The sequence below is a fragment of the Pteropus alecto genome, unplaced genomic scaffold (assembly GCF_000325575.1).
Source record: "Pteropus alecto unplaced genomic scaffold, ASM32557v1 scaffold62, whole genome shotgun sequence".
Taxonomy (NCBI): Eukaryota; Metazoa; Chordata; class Mammalia; order Chiroptera; family Pteropodidae; genus Pteropus; species Pteropus alecto.
This window is the reverse complement of record NW_006432491.1, coordinates 2,642,984-2,656,202: the sequence shown is the minus strand read 5'-3', so window position 1 is coordinate 2,656,202 and position 13,219 is coordinate 2,642,984. Positions and strand designations below refer to the sequence as shown.

Sequence of the window (13,219 nt, the reverse complement as noted above, 5' to 3'; positions counted from 1 at the left end):
CATACACACACACACACACACACACACACACACACACATATATATATATACACACTCTATACTCATATACACATATAATACGGGCCCAGATGTTGTGAATTATAAGAGTATTTACACACACATATATATGAGTATATATGCACATACATATATATGAGCATGTATATGCATATATATATATTTATATATGTGTGTATATGTATGTATACTCATAGCACACAACATCTGGGCCAGTATCATTTATTTTTGTAAAAATTCACTCTCCCCTACTAGACTGCAGACTTTTTAAGAATAGAAACCTAAAATTCTGTATTATTATAGTTTCTTCTAGGCCTAGCTGACAAATAATGGATGCTCAAGAATTTTTTAAAAATAAATTGTCACTTTTATGGTCTGGTCAGTTGTTTGTCTCAAAAATTTTCTTGGGCACAATAATTTCTGTCACATATAAACCACCTTGGTCAAGTTATCAAAATTATTTTATAATTTAGAACCAAATAACAGAGTTCAGAAGAATCTGAAAGGGACACTCCTTAAGGAATATAAATATAATAATTCATAGGTATAGTGTAAAACACTAGAAAAGTCATTTGAGAATATGGGACCTAGTCCTAACGATGCATGTATTACTTTGCTAGCATTGCCATGACAAATACTGCAGACTGAATGGATCAAACAACAGAATTTATATTTTCCGAATTCTGGAGGCTAGAAGTCTAAGATGTTCATCTTCTCCCTGTATCTTTACATGATTTTCCTACTGTGTGTGTCTGTGTCTTAATCTCCATTTAGAGAATTCATATCGAATCAGACCCCATCTATATGACAACATATTAAGTTAACTGCTTCTTTAAGGAACTTATCACTAAATATAGTCACATTTTTAGGTGCTGAGGGTTAGGACTTCAACACATAAATTTTTTAAAAATATCATTTTTATATTTCAATTACAGTTGGCATACAATATTATTTTGGTTTTAGATGTACAACATAGTGCTTAGACATTTATAAAACTTACAAAGTGACAATATCAATAAATCTAGTACCCATCTGACACCATACATAGTTATTAAATATTATTGACTATATTTCTTATGCTATACTTTATGGCCTCATAAATATTTTCTAACTACCAATCTGTACTTCTTAATCCCTTCCCTTTTAAGCCATTAACCTCTTCCCATCCAGCAACCCTCAAAATGTTCTCTTTATCGATGAGTTTGTTTTTGTTTTGTTTACTTGTTTATTTTGTTCTTTAGATTCCACATGCAAGTGAAATTATATGGCATTTGTTTTTGTCTGACTCACTTCACAGCGCAATATCCTCTAGGTCCATCTATATTTGTTGCAGATGTCAAGATTTTATTATTTATTTATTATGGATGAGTAATATTCCATTTTATATATGTACCACCTCTTCTTTACCCATTCATCCATTGATGAACACTCAGGTTACCTCCATATTTTGACTAATGTAAACAATGCTACAATGAACATGTGGATTTACATGTCTTTCTGAAGTAGTGCTTTGGGATTCTTTGGATAAATACCCAGAGTGAGATTACTGGCACCTTCTTTGTCTGTTGTTATAGCCTTTATTTTAAAGTCTATTGCTACTCCAACTTTTTTGTTTCCATTTTCATGAAACATCTTTTTCCATCCCCTTACTTTCAGTCATTTTGTGTCTTCGGAACTAAAATGAGTCTCTCGTAGGCAGCAAATGTAAGGGTCTTGTTCTCTTATCCATTCAGCCACCTTATCTTTTAATTGGAGCACTTAATCCATTTGCATTCAAAATAATTGTTGATAGATATGTAGTTATTACCATTTTATTATTCATATTATTGACCTTTTTATTTATTTTTTTCTTTTCTTAAAAAAGTCTCCAAAATTTCCTGTAATTCTGGCTTGGTGATGATGAGCTCCTCTAGCTTTTCCTTGTCTTGGAAACTCTTTATCTGTCATTCGAGTCTAAATGATAGCTTTGCCGGGTAGAGTAATCTTGTTTGTAGGTCTCGGTTTTTCATCATTTTGAATATTTTGTGACAAATCCTTCTGTTCGTATAGTTCCTTTTGACAAATCAGCTGCCAGTCCTAACTATAAGGTGCTCCCTTGTAGTTAAGAAACTGCTTTTCTTTTGTGGCTTTTAAGATTATCTCTTTGTATTTAACCTTCGGAATTTTAATTATAATGTGTCTTAGAGCGGGACTTTTTGGGTTCATCTTGTTTGGGACTCTCTGTGCTTCCTAGGCTTTTATGTCTATTTCCTTCACTAAGTTAGGAAAGTTTTCCATCTTTATTTCTTCAAATCAATTTTTAATTCCTTGCTTTCTTTCTTCTTCCTCTGGTATCTTTATGATGCAAACATTGGGACGCTTGATGTTGTCCTGAAGGCCCCTTAACCTATCCTCATATTTTGGATTCCTTTCTTTTGTTACTATTCTGATTGAGTATTTTCTGCTACCTTAATCTAAATCACCAATTCAATCCTTTGCTTCATCTAATCTACTGTTAATTCCTCCTAAGGTATTCTTCATTTCAGTTATTGTATTTGTCATTTCTGACTGGTTATATTTTATGTTTTCTATCTCTTTGTTAAAGTCCTCACTGAGTTCATCTACTCTTCCCCTAAGTTCAGTAGGCAGCTTTATAACCAGTGTTTTGAACTCTGCCTCCAGTAGATTGCTTGTCTCCATTTTGTTGATTTCTTTTTCTGGAGCTTAGTTCTGTTCTTTCATGTGGGACATCTTTCTTTGTCTCCTCATTTTGGCTTTGGTTTGTATTAGGTAGAGTAGCTAGGTTTCCCAGTCTTAGTAGAGTGGCCTTATGTAGTAGGTGTCCTATGGGACCCAGATGCACAGTTTCCTTGGTCACCTGAGCCAGGTGCTTCAGGCGTGTTCCTTTTATGGGTTGGGTGTGTCCTCCTTTTGTACTTGAGCCTTGGTTGCTATTTGCACATCAGTTCCTCCTCAAACATCCCTGGCACATTTTGAGCTGCTTCCCCAGTGCTGGAGCTCAGAACAAGTTCATCAACAAGTAAATCTATGCTCTAGCCCTTTAAGAGGAATTTCTGGGACTCCTATAGCCCTCCGTCTCACTCAGACACAATGTCCGCTGATTTTTACATCCATGTTTTGTGGGGCCTTCTCTTCCATGTACTGGAACCCTGAGCTGGGAAGTCTGGTGTGGGTCTGGGACACCTTGCTCTTCCAGGGGAACCTCTGCAGCTAAGATGTCCATCTTGATTTTTAATTGGCACATGTGGGTGTAGGATTAGCCTTTTCCATATCTCTTCCTCTCCTACCAGTCTCCAGGTGGCTTCTTCTGTATGACCTCAGAAGGACTTTTGTTCAGGTAGAATTCAGGAGATTTTCAATGAAGGTTGTTCTATAATTTAGTTGTAATTTTGGTGCATTTGTGAGAGGTGGAAGAACAGCATTTAACTACTCCACATCCTGACTAGAAAATCAACATGTAATTTTTTTAAGGGACACAATTTAACCCATAATAATGCAGCTATAACTTTCATAAGTCATTCAATGCTTTTGAACTTAGCTGCTTCTTTGGTAAAACTATATAATTTTCATTATTTATAAAAACTTTCTCAAACAACTTTCATTTCTCCATGCATTATTACTCTTGTAATATAGTTCTAGAATAATACCTTGGTGAATGTCACTGTACTTTATGCACCTTATGAAAAATGAAACTTTGGAGTCATTTTGCATTTTTCTCCCTTCCCAAATACCATATATAACTGAGCACCTTTACCTGTTAAATTGTTCTGACTCACTTTTTTCTTCCCCTTTGGGCCCATATGGATCTCATTGCCATTTTCTCTGCCTTCATTCCTAACTCTCACCAGTCTGTCCTTCATATCACTCTTATGGTAATTATAGGAATTTTTCCCCATTTTCGAGTCTTTAATATCTAAATTAATTTATATAACTGTCAAGATCCTAATATTTTTTACTGCCCACTCATCCAGCCTCAACTCCCACCAACATTCCCACTGTATCTTTTACCCTGCACAATTTTACATGTTTGAAATATTAACCCGATTTTGGTCCCAATGCTTCAGCCAAAACTTTTTTTTCATTTGTTTTATATGCCTTTTCCCTGCTTCTTCTCCTGAAAGACACAGTCATATTTGCACTTATAATAGCTCAAATGCTTTTTTTTCATGTGAGGCCCCATCCCTACCCCAATTCCCTGAGGAAGAACTGGGAATAGCTTGTCTTCTGTCTCCTCTATACTTTGATATACACTCATCATCTAATAGACTTTTAGCTGTGGTTTATTGATTTGTCTTTGCACCAAATCAAGCTCTTTCAGAACCTGGATTATTTGCTTTATCTTTGAAACTTAACAAATATGTTATATGAATGCTGTTTATGATAATCTAGGCACAAAAAATATACAATATTGATTAGTTGAATTAATATTTATGCTACTGATATTTTTCAAATATGTAATTTTACACATTTGATTTTAATTCAATTTCCTTTATAAATTGTTTCAAATATTAGATCCATATTGGATATTTTATCACATATAAGAAACTATTTATTGTCTTAGACACTGGATTATCCAGATTCATTAAGTTTTCAGTAAAAATTTTAAGAAAAATTATGTTGGCTTTGAAATTTCTTTTGCCTTCTAGGTATGTGCTTACAGAACAGAGCATTTCATCAAACTGTGTTATTTATTGGCTTTGTTGCTGCTATTTCAATTCTCATTTTCTTTCTCGTCACCTCCTCTTTTAGATAAACAAGCTGGAGGCATGCCTTGGGCAGGCAGAATGTACAGATGATAAAGGGATTCAAAGGAAGGACAATGAACACTGGATGAAAGAAGACTACATTAACTGTACCTGTAAGGTATGTGATGCTGGAAGTTTTCCATCCTCCTTCTTCAGTTTTACTTCTGCTAGCCTGCCAGTTGAGAAATACATGGAAAATTCAAAAAGAGAAAAAAAAATGGGTTTTTTAGTGAATAGATTCTATGCATATTTTTAAGGTCAAGATTTTGAGGTTTCTGATTATTGACATAAATATGACTACCATCTAATGAGTGTTTGCCAGATACCATAGTTTACTATTTTTACTAACAAATGAAAGAACTGAGATGCAGGAAGTTTATAGAGCTTTGCCCAAGGTCACACAAGTGAACTGAGGCACAACTGGGGCTTGACTTCATCTTATTATTCTCCAGTAAAGCTCACTACAAACGTACTTGGTAAACTACACAATTCTATATAAATATTAAAAAGTGTTTTCATGATATCCACTGAAAGAAAAATGTACAGCATTTATTTGGTTTGCTTTTTGAACAGAATTTATCTTGCTCCTCCCTGCCCCTCTCCATCAATGAAATTCTTGAATTTCCCCAGGCATACCACATCCCATACCAAATGGTTTGGGAGGCGATATTTTATAGGTCAGCACTTCTAGCCTTGCCATTTATGATGCAAATGTATAGAAATAAAGAATTAATAGCAATTATATGTAAAATTTAGATCAGAGCATGAGCAATTTTTATTTCGTTGAGATTGTCAGCCTATCAGGTTATGTATTACAAGAAACTTTTTAAAAAGTAATTTTGCTGTAAAAAAACATGAAAATGATCTTTAAATGTTGCCTTTCAGAGTGGCCAGGTCATGCATATGGTGGTGACTTATCCCCCAGTTCCATGATCTAGTCTTGAATTAGTGAAATAAACCTTCCCTCCATTCTGCAGAGACTCAGGGATGCCAGCTGAGTCTCCAGAGAAATGTTTACCAATGTTATCCGCTCTTGAGCTCTGAATGAAGAATTTCACAGGAAAAGACAGTCAGGCACTTAGTACTTCAGCATTTTTAACCTGTAGTTACATACTTGACTCAGAAACCACTGACTTAAGAGCAAGCTAGTTCATTTAAGCCTTCGGCATACTGAAGATCTTTTCATTTGCTAACACTCTTTGCAATAATGAAAAATTAAAGGCTGTAAAGTGCACAGGATTATTTGATCTTAAGAAATATTTCTTATAGTTTTATATACCTTATATGTAAATAAAAATATATAATGTAATAATATTTTTTAATCTGAGGAGATTGTAGAAAATCTCTCATTTCAAAATTCAGAGAGATTTTATAATCTCCACCAATTTTGAGAGAATGGATTTTGCACTTAGAGAAAACATCTGGAAAGATCTGTAATAAATTTGGCACAATATATAAGGCCACCTGTTCTCCACACTCCACTTTCTCTCTCACCCAGTTCCATGATCTAGTCTTGAATTAGTGAAATAAACCTTCCCTCCATTCTGCAGAGACTCAGGGATGCCAGCTGAGTCTCCAGAGAAATGTTTACCAATGTTATCCGCTCTTGAGCTCTGAATGAAGAATTTCACAGGAAAAGACAGTCAGGCACTTAGTACTTCAGCATTTTTAACCTGTAGTTACATACTTGACTCAGAAACCACTGACTTAAGAGCAAGCTAGTTCATTTAAGCCTTCGGCATACTGAAGATCTTTTCATTTGCTAACACTCTTTGCAATAATGAAAAATTAAAGGCTGTAAAGTGCACAGGATTATTTGATCTTAAGAAATATTTCTTATAGTTTTATATATTTTATATGTAAATAAAAATATATAATGTAATAATATTTTTTAAAATCTGAGGATTGTAGAAAATCTCTCATTTCAAAATTCAGAGAGATTTTATAATCTCCAAAAATTTTGAGAGAATGGATTTTGCACTTAGAGAAAACATCTGGAAAGATCTGTAATAAATTTGGCACAATATATAAGGCCACCTGTTCTCCACACTCCACTTTCTCTCTCACATTTAGAACCTAGACAATGGTCAGATTTTCCTGGGAGAGACCTTAACCTTCATTAGGCTTTTATTTCTAGAATATTAGTGAACAGTTAGTGACAGAATTATTTTAGAGAACTTGCCATTTTTACATTTTGCTGGAAAATACAACCGCCATGAAGAAACAAGACTTTAAAGCAGAGTTACTCAATATCTGACTTTTTCTTATTATTATCACCTGTGAGATGTCAAAATTAAAATTTGTCAAGTTTGAAATTCGGGAGCAATCTGAATTTCCTATCAGTGAGATTGAAAATGTTTTTTGACGTTTACAAAAGATGCTATAATGCTATTTTATCTAATTTGGGCATATTGTTATACCATTTGAAATATATTTCAGTAGACAACAAGTTTATTTACTTGGAATTGAATATTTGGAAAATTAGGTGAGTTTCACTTAATATTAGATGAGTGATTTTAAAATAAGGTATAAAAGTGTTCACATGTATGTGGAGGTTGGTTGAAATCGTTGGTAGATTTCTTTAAAAAATTATTTGTTCTAAAATTATTGATGAAAGACTTTATGTAGTGTCCTGCACAGATGGGCTCTCAGGGAGATAGCTCTATTGATTTCTAACAAAATAAACTTAAAAAAAAAGCATAATTATTGATTAAAATGTGGTGTTAATTTTAGTCAAAATATGTTCATGGTTTTGTACTATAAATGAAGACAGATGTTATCAGAGATTCGATACATCTCATTGTTTTTAAATGTGTTAGTGATTCCCTCCTAGTATCCGAAATAATTTTTTACTAAAAAGTTTTGAGGAAAAAACTTAATATGTCCTGAAATTGTGATGTTTAATATCTTTTAAAATGCAAAATAATTTTTAATTATACCAAGTTTTGAAAGAAAAAACCTAACAAGTCCCAAAAGCTTGATATTTGGTGGCCTTTTAAAACTCAACAATGTGAAATGAAGTTAAAATTTGTTCCTCAGAAATAATCACAGTAAACACTGCAAATGATAATAATGAACTTGTAATTATTTGGATTTCTCATCATTTTAATCTGTCATATTATCTTCTTATTGAAGTCTAAGCAAGACCTATATGGTCGCTCATATTATTTGTTAAACACTGACTAGTTGAAGGCCACCTGTTACATATGTTTGACTCATTAAACATAATCAAATATCAAAATAACAGAATGAAATTATCATTTAAAATGGAACTGGATTAACCATATGGGAATTTTGAAAATTGCATATCAATTGCCTATTAAGGAAACATAAAAATTCAGTCATTTTTGAGGGGACTGGCCAAGACGGTGTAGAAGGTAGATGCTGTGCACTCTCCTCTCATAATTACACCGAAATTATAATGAAACTACAGAGCAACCATCACTGGGAGTCTCCTGAGGTCTGGCTGAACAGAAGCCCTACAACTAGGGAAAAATATAAGAGGTCACCTTGAACAAGTAGGAATGGCAGACGTGAAACAGCCTGGAGTGAGGGGTCCCGGCCCCACACTGGGCTCCCCAGCCCAGGGTTCTAGTGCCAGGAAGAGAAGTCCTTGTAAAACCAGCGGAGATTGTGGCAGAGTGAGACAGAGGGCTGAGATAACTGTAGATGTTACTCTTAAGGGGCCCGTGCCCAGACTTACTCACTGATGGACTCACTTGCTCTGAGCTCCAATACTGGGGCAGCTGCTCCAGGAGCACCAAGGACATACTGGGAGACACTGAATTGTTGGGCTTCAGGGAGAAGGCTGGAGGGGCAGCTTTCTCCCAGACAGAGGTGCTGGCAGTATCTATTAATACTTCGTTGATCTCTACCCGCTGCCAGCATGCAGATGCAGGTGGCTGCCATATCTGAGTTACCATCAACCTGGATAACACAGCTCATTGCACCCAGATGATTCCTTGAGACTCCACCTCTCCCAACTTGCAGGCCAACCCAAGCTGCTTCCAGTGGTTTATTCCATACAAATGGCCTGTCTTGGCTCTTGATGTGGACTTTCCTAAAATTTCTCAAAGGCTCACAAAACCCAAAGCAGCAGCATCTGGCCTCAACATGCCCCATACCTCTTGCTGAATTGCCCCAAGTCCCACGCTAGCAGCAGCCAGTATCGGTTCCTGGCTTGGCCTCTTGAGGTACCTATAAGCTCAGTACAGGTGACAGACATCTGTGGATTGCTTGGTGACTCTTACCAGGTGGCCCCAGAAGTGCATAGGCTACAGCTGAACTTGGCCTGTAGCTAGGAAGCTCCCAGGAGGCCTTGGACTGGCACACATAATGGCCTGCTTTGACCAGCACTGGAGCTGGAGTATCACCCATGACTGCATCTGAGGAGGATACACTGAAAGGGCAGACTGAGCAGGCACCAGAGCCCTGCTAAAGTGAATCCTGTTTTGTAGGGTCAGCCCTTCACTAGCCATAGCTCACAACCAATCAGTCCAAGAGTCAATTCCTCTCATCAGAGTGCAAACAGCAACCAAGGCTCAACTATAACAGGAGGGCACACACAACCCACAGAAGAGATAGACCTTGAACACCTTGCTCAGGGCCCCACAGGACACCTACTACATAAAGCTACTCTACTAAGACCCGGAGACTTAGGACTTCTACCTAAAACAGAAACAAACACAAGGAGGCAGACAAAATGGGGCGACAAAGAAACATGTTCCACATAAAAGAACAGAACAAAACTCCAGAAAAAGAACTCAACAAAAAGGAGACAAACAACCTATCAGATGCAGACTTAAAAATACTGGATATATAGATGCTAGAAGAACTTAGGGGAAGAGTAGATGAACTCAGGGAGAACTTTAATAAAGAGATAGAAAACACTAAATAGAGATGGAAAACATAAAAGAAAACCAGTCAGAAATGAAAACTACAATATCTGAGGTGAAGCGTATGTTAAAGTGAATGAACGGAGCGGATGAAGAGGAGAATCAAGTCAGTGGTTTAGAGGATAGGGTATTGGAAGAAATAATCTAAAAAAAGTAAAGATATTTTAAGGAGCCTCTGGGACAACATCAAGTGCAACAACATCTCTACCATAAAGATACCAGAAGGAGAAGACAGAGACATCAAAAAATTGAAAACTATTTAAAGAAATAATGATGGAAAAATTCCCCAGCCTGGTGAAGGAAATAGACATACAAGCCAAAGAAGTACAGAGCATCTCAGACAAGATGAACTCAGAGGCCCCCACAAAGACACATAGTCAGGGCTGAGCTGATCTTGTGGCTATGTCAAGTGTCAGCAGTAAGCTGATCGAGAAAGGAAGGTTTGATGGTGAGATGCCCAGTTGGAAGAATGCACAAAAGGCAGACACGAGAATGAAATGGCAAGCACCAACTTTATTGTGCGGAGCACATTTCTGTTGGCAAGTTCCGTTCTATTGCGGGGGCCACATGGTATTTCACGCGCTTCTGCTCCCTTTTTCTGTGCTCCCCTTCTGCTCCCCCTTTCTGTTCTCCAGGGGACAGCATGGCTCCACACATAGCAGAGTACAATAGTGGCCTTTAGCCACACATGGGTGATACAATAAGCTAAAGTATGTTTACATATTTTAGGCACAGTCACCCAACTACGCTAATGCTAAATCTGGGGCCCTGTTCTTAGCCAGGAGCCTGGATCACAGCCAGACCTTAGGCCAGTCAGGCCTTAGATCATTTAGGCCTTGGATAACAGCCAGACTTTGGATCACAGCCAGACCTTGGGCCGGCCAGGCCTGGTGTCCACACACATCATAATTAAAATGTCAAAGATTAAAGATACAAAGAAAATCTTAAAAGCAGCAAGAGAAAAGCAATTAGTTGTTTACAAGTAATCTCCCATAAGATTGTCAGCCGATTTCTCAACAGAACCTTTGCAGACCAGATAGATTGTCATGCAATATTCAAACTAATAAAAAGCCAGGACCTACAGCCAAGATTACTCTACCCAGCAAAGCTATCATTTAGAATCGGTGGACTAATAAAGAGCATCCCAGACAAGAAAAAGCTAGAGGAATTCATCATCACCAAGCCAGTATTACAAGGCATGCAGGCCACAAGGAAGGGAATGGCATGAAATAATCAGTGATAAAATCAAGGACTTACAACCAGGATTATTCTACCCAGCAAGGCTATCATTTAAAATTGATGGAGAGATAAAGAGCTTCCCAGACCAGAAAAAGTTAAAGGAGTTTATCACCACCAAGCCAGTATTATAGGAAATGTTGGAGAGACTTCTTTAAGAAGAAGAAAATCAAAAATATGAAAATATGAATAAAGAATGACAATAACTACATATCTATCAACAAGTACTTCAAATGAAAAAAAAAATGCTCCAATCAAAAAATACGGTAATCGAATGGATAAGAAAAGAAGACCCTTACATATACTGCCTATGATAGGCTCACTTCAGATTAAAAGACACACAGACTGAAAGTGAAGGGATTAAAAAATATTTTATGAGAGCATAGAGCTGAATGGAATAAGTCAGTTAGAGAAAGACAAATGCCACATGATTTCAAGTATATGTGGAATCTAAAGAACAAAATAAACAAACAACAAAAAAAGAAACAAACTGATAGATACAGAGATCATTTTTAGGATTACCATATTAGACAGGGGTTTGGGGGATAGGTGAAAAAGGGGGAAGGGATTAAAATGTGGGAAAATATAATAATTTCAAAACAAACTCCTGGCTGGACTCACCAAAGAAAAAAGAGAAAGGGCAGAAATAAACAAAATCAGGGATGAAAGAGGAGAAATTATGACAGACAACACAGCAATACAAAGGATAATACAAGAACACTATGAAAAACTATATAACACCAAATTTAACAACCTAGAAGAAATGGACCATTACTTAGAAAAATGCAACCTTCCTAGACTGAATAAAGAAGAACTGGAAAATCTAAATAGACAGATCAACCATATGGACATTGAAACAATAATCAAAAACCTACCAAAAAGTAAAAGTCCAGGACCAGATGGCTTTACCAGTGAATTCCACCAAATATTCAAAGAAGACTTAATACCTATTCTCCTCAAACTCTTCCAAATAATCGAAGAGGAGGCAATACTTTTCAACTTATTTTATGAGGACAATATTACTTTGATACCAAAACTTGGTAAAGATAACACAGAAAAATAAAACTATAAACCAATATCTCTAATGAACATAGATGCTAAAATCCTATATAAGATACTAGTGAACCGAATACAGCAACATATTAAAAAGATTATACACCATGATCAAGTGGGCTTCATCCTAGGGGCACAGAGATGTTTCAACATATGCAAATCGATTAATGTGATACACCATATAAACAAATTAAAAAATAACAATCACATGATCATATCAATAGATGCAGAAAAAGCCTTCAACAAATTACATCATCCATTTATGATCAAATACGTCACAAAATTGACAGAGAAGGAAAGTAACTTAATAAAATAAAGGCCATCTATGACAAAACCTCAGCCAACATTTCACTTAATGGTGAAAAACTAAAAATCTTCTCTCTAAGATCAGGAACAAGGCAAGGTTGTCTACTATCGCCACTGCTATTCAATATAAAATTGGAAGTCCTAGCGAGTGCAATCGGGCAAGGGAAAGATTAAAAGGTATCCAAATAGTAAATGAAGAAGTCAAACTGTTATTATTTGTGGGTGACATGATTCTCTATATAGAAAACCTTAAAGACTCCACAAGAACACTAGTAGAAACAATAAGCAAATAAAGTTTCTAGATACAAAATCAATGTTTAAAAATTCATAGTGTTCCTATATTCTAATAATGAATTGTCAGAAAAAGAAGTGGAAAAAATAATTCCTTTTGCAATTGCAACAAAAAGAATAAAATACCTGAGAATAAATTTAATGAAACATGTGAAGGACCTGTATAATGAAAACTATAAGACCCTCTTAAGAGAAATCGATGAAGATACAAAGAAATGGAAAGATACTCCATGTTCTTGAATTGGAAGAATCAACATAATTCAAATGACCATATTACCTAAAGGATCATATAGATTTAATGCAATCCTCATCAAAATCTCATTGGCAATTTTTAAAGAAATAGAACAAAAAATGATCAGATTTATATGGAAGCACAAAAGATCCCGAATTGCCAAAGCCATCCTGAGAAAAAAGAATGAGGCTGGAGGCATCACTGTGCCTGAATTTAAATTATACTACAAAGTGACAGTAATCAAAACAGCATGGCATTAGCAGCAAAACACACACATGGACCAGTGGAACAGAATCTAGAGTCCAGAACTAAACCCATATTTACATGGGAAAATAATTTTTGACAAAAAAGCCAAAAGCATACAGTGGAGAAAGGAAAGCCTCTTCAATAAATGGTGCTGGGAAAATTGGAAAGCCACCTGCAAAAGAATGAAATTAGACTGT

The 13,219-nt window shown here is 36.0% G+C and overlaps 1 protein-coding gene across 1 annotated transcript in view; it reads left to right on the top strand.

The window, feature by feature from the left end:
- The window catches only part of PXDNL (peroxidasin like), a 495,544-nt gene that overhangs the window by 480,848 nt on the left and 1,477 nt on the right, over positions 1–13,219 (top strand). Inside the window, 1 exon segment of the mRNA XM_025043730.1 lies at positions 4,768–4,881. Within this exon segment, the coding sequence (XP_024899498.1) occupies positions 4,768–4,881 (114 nt within the window).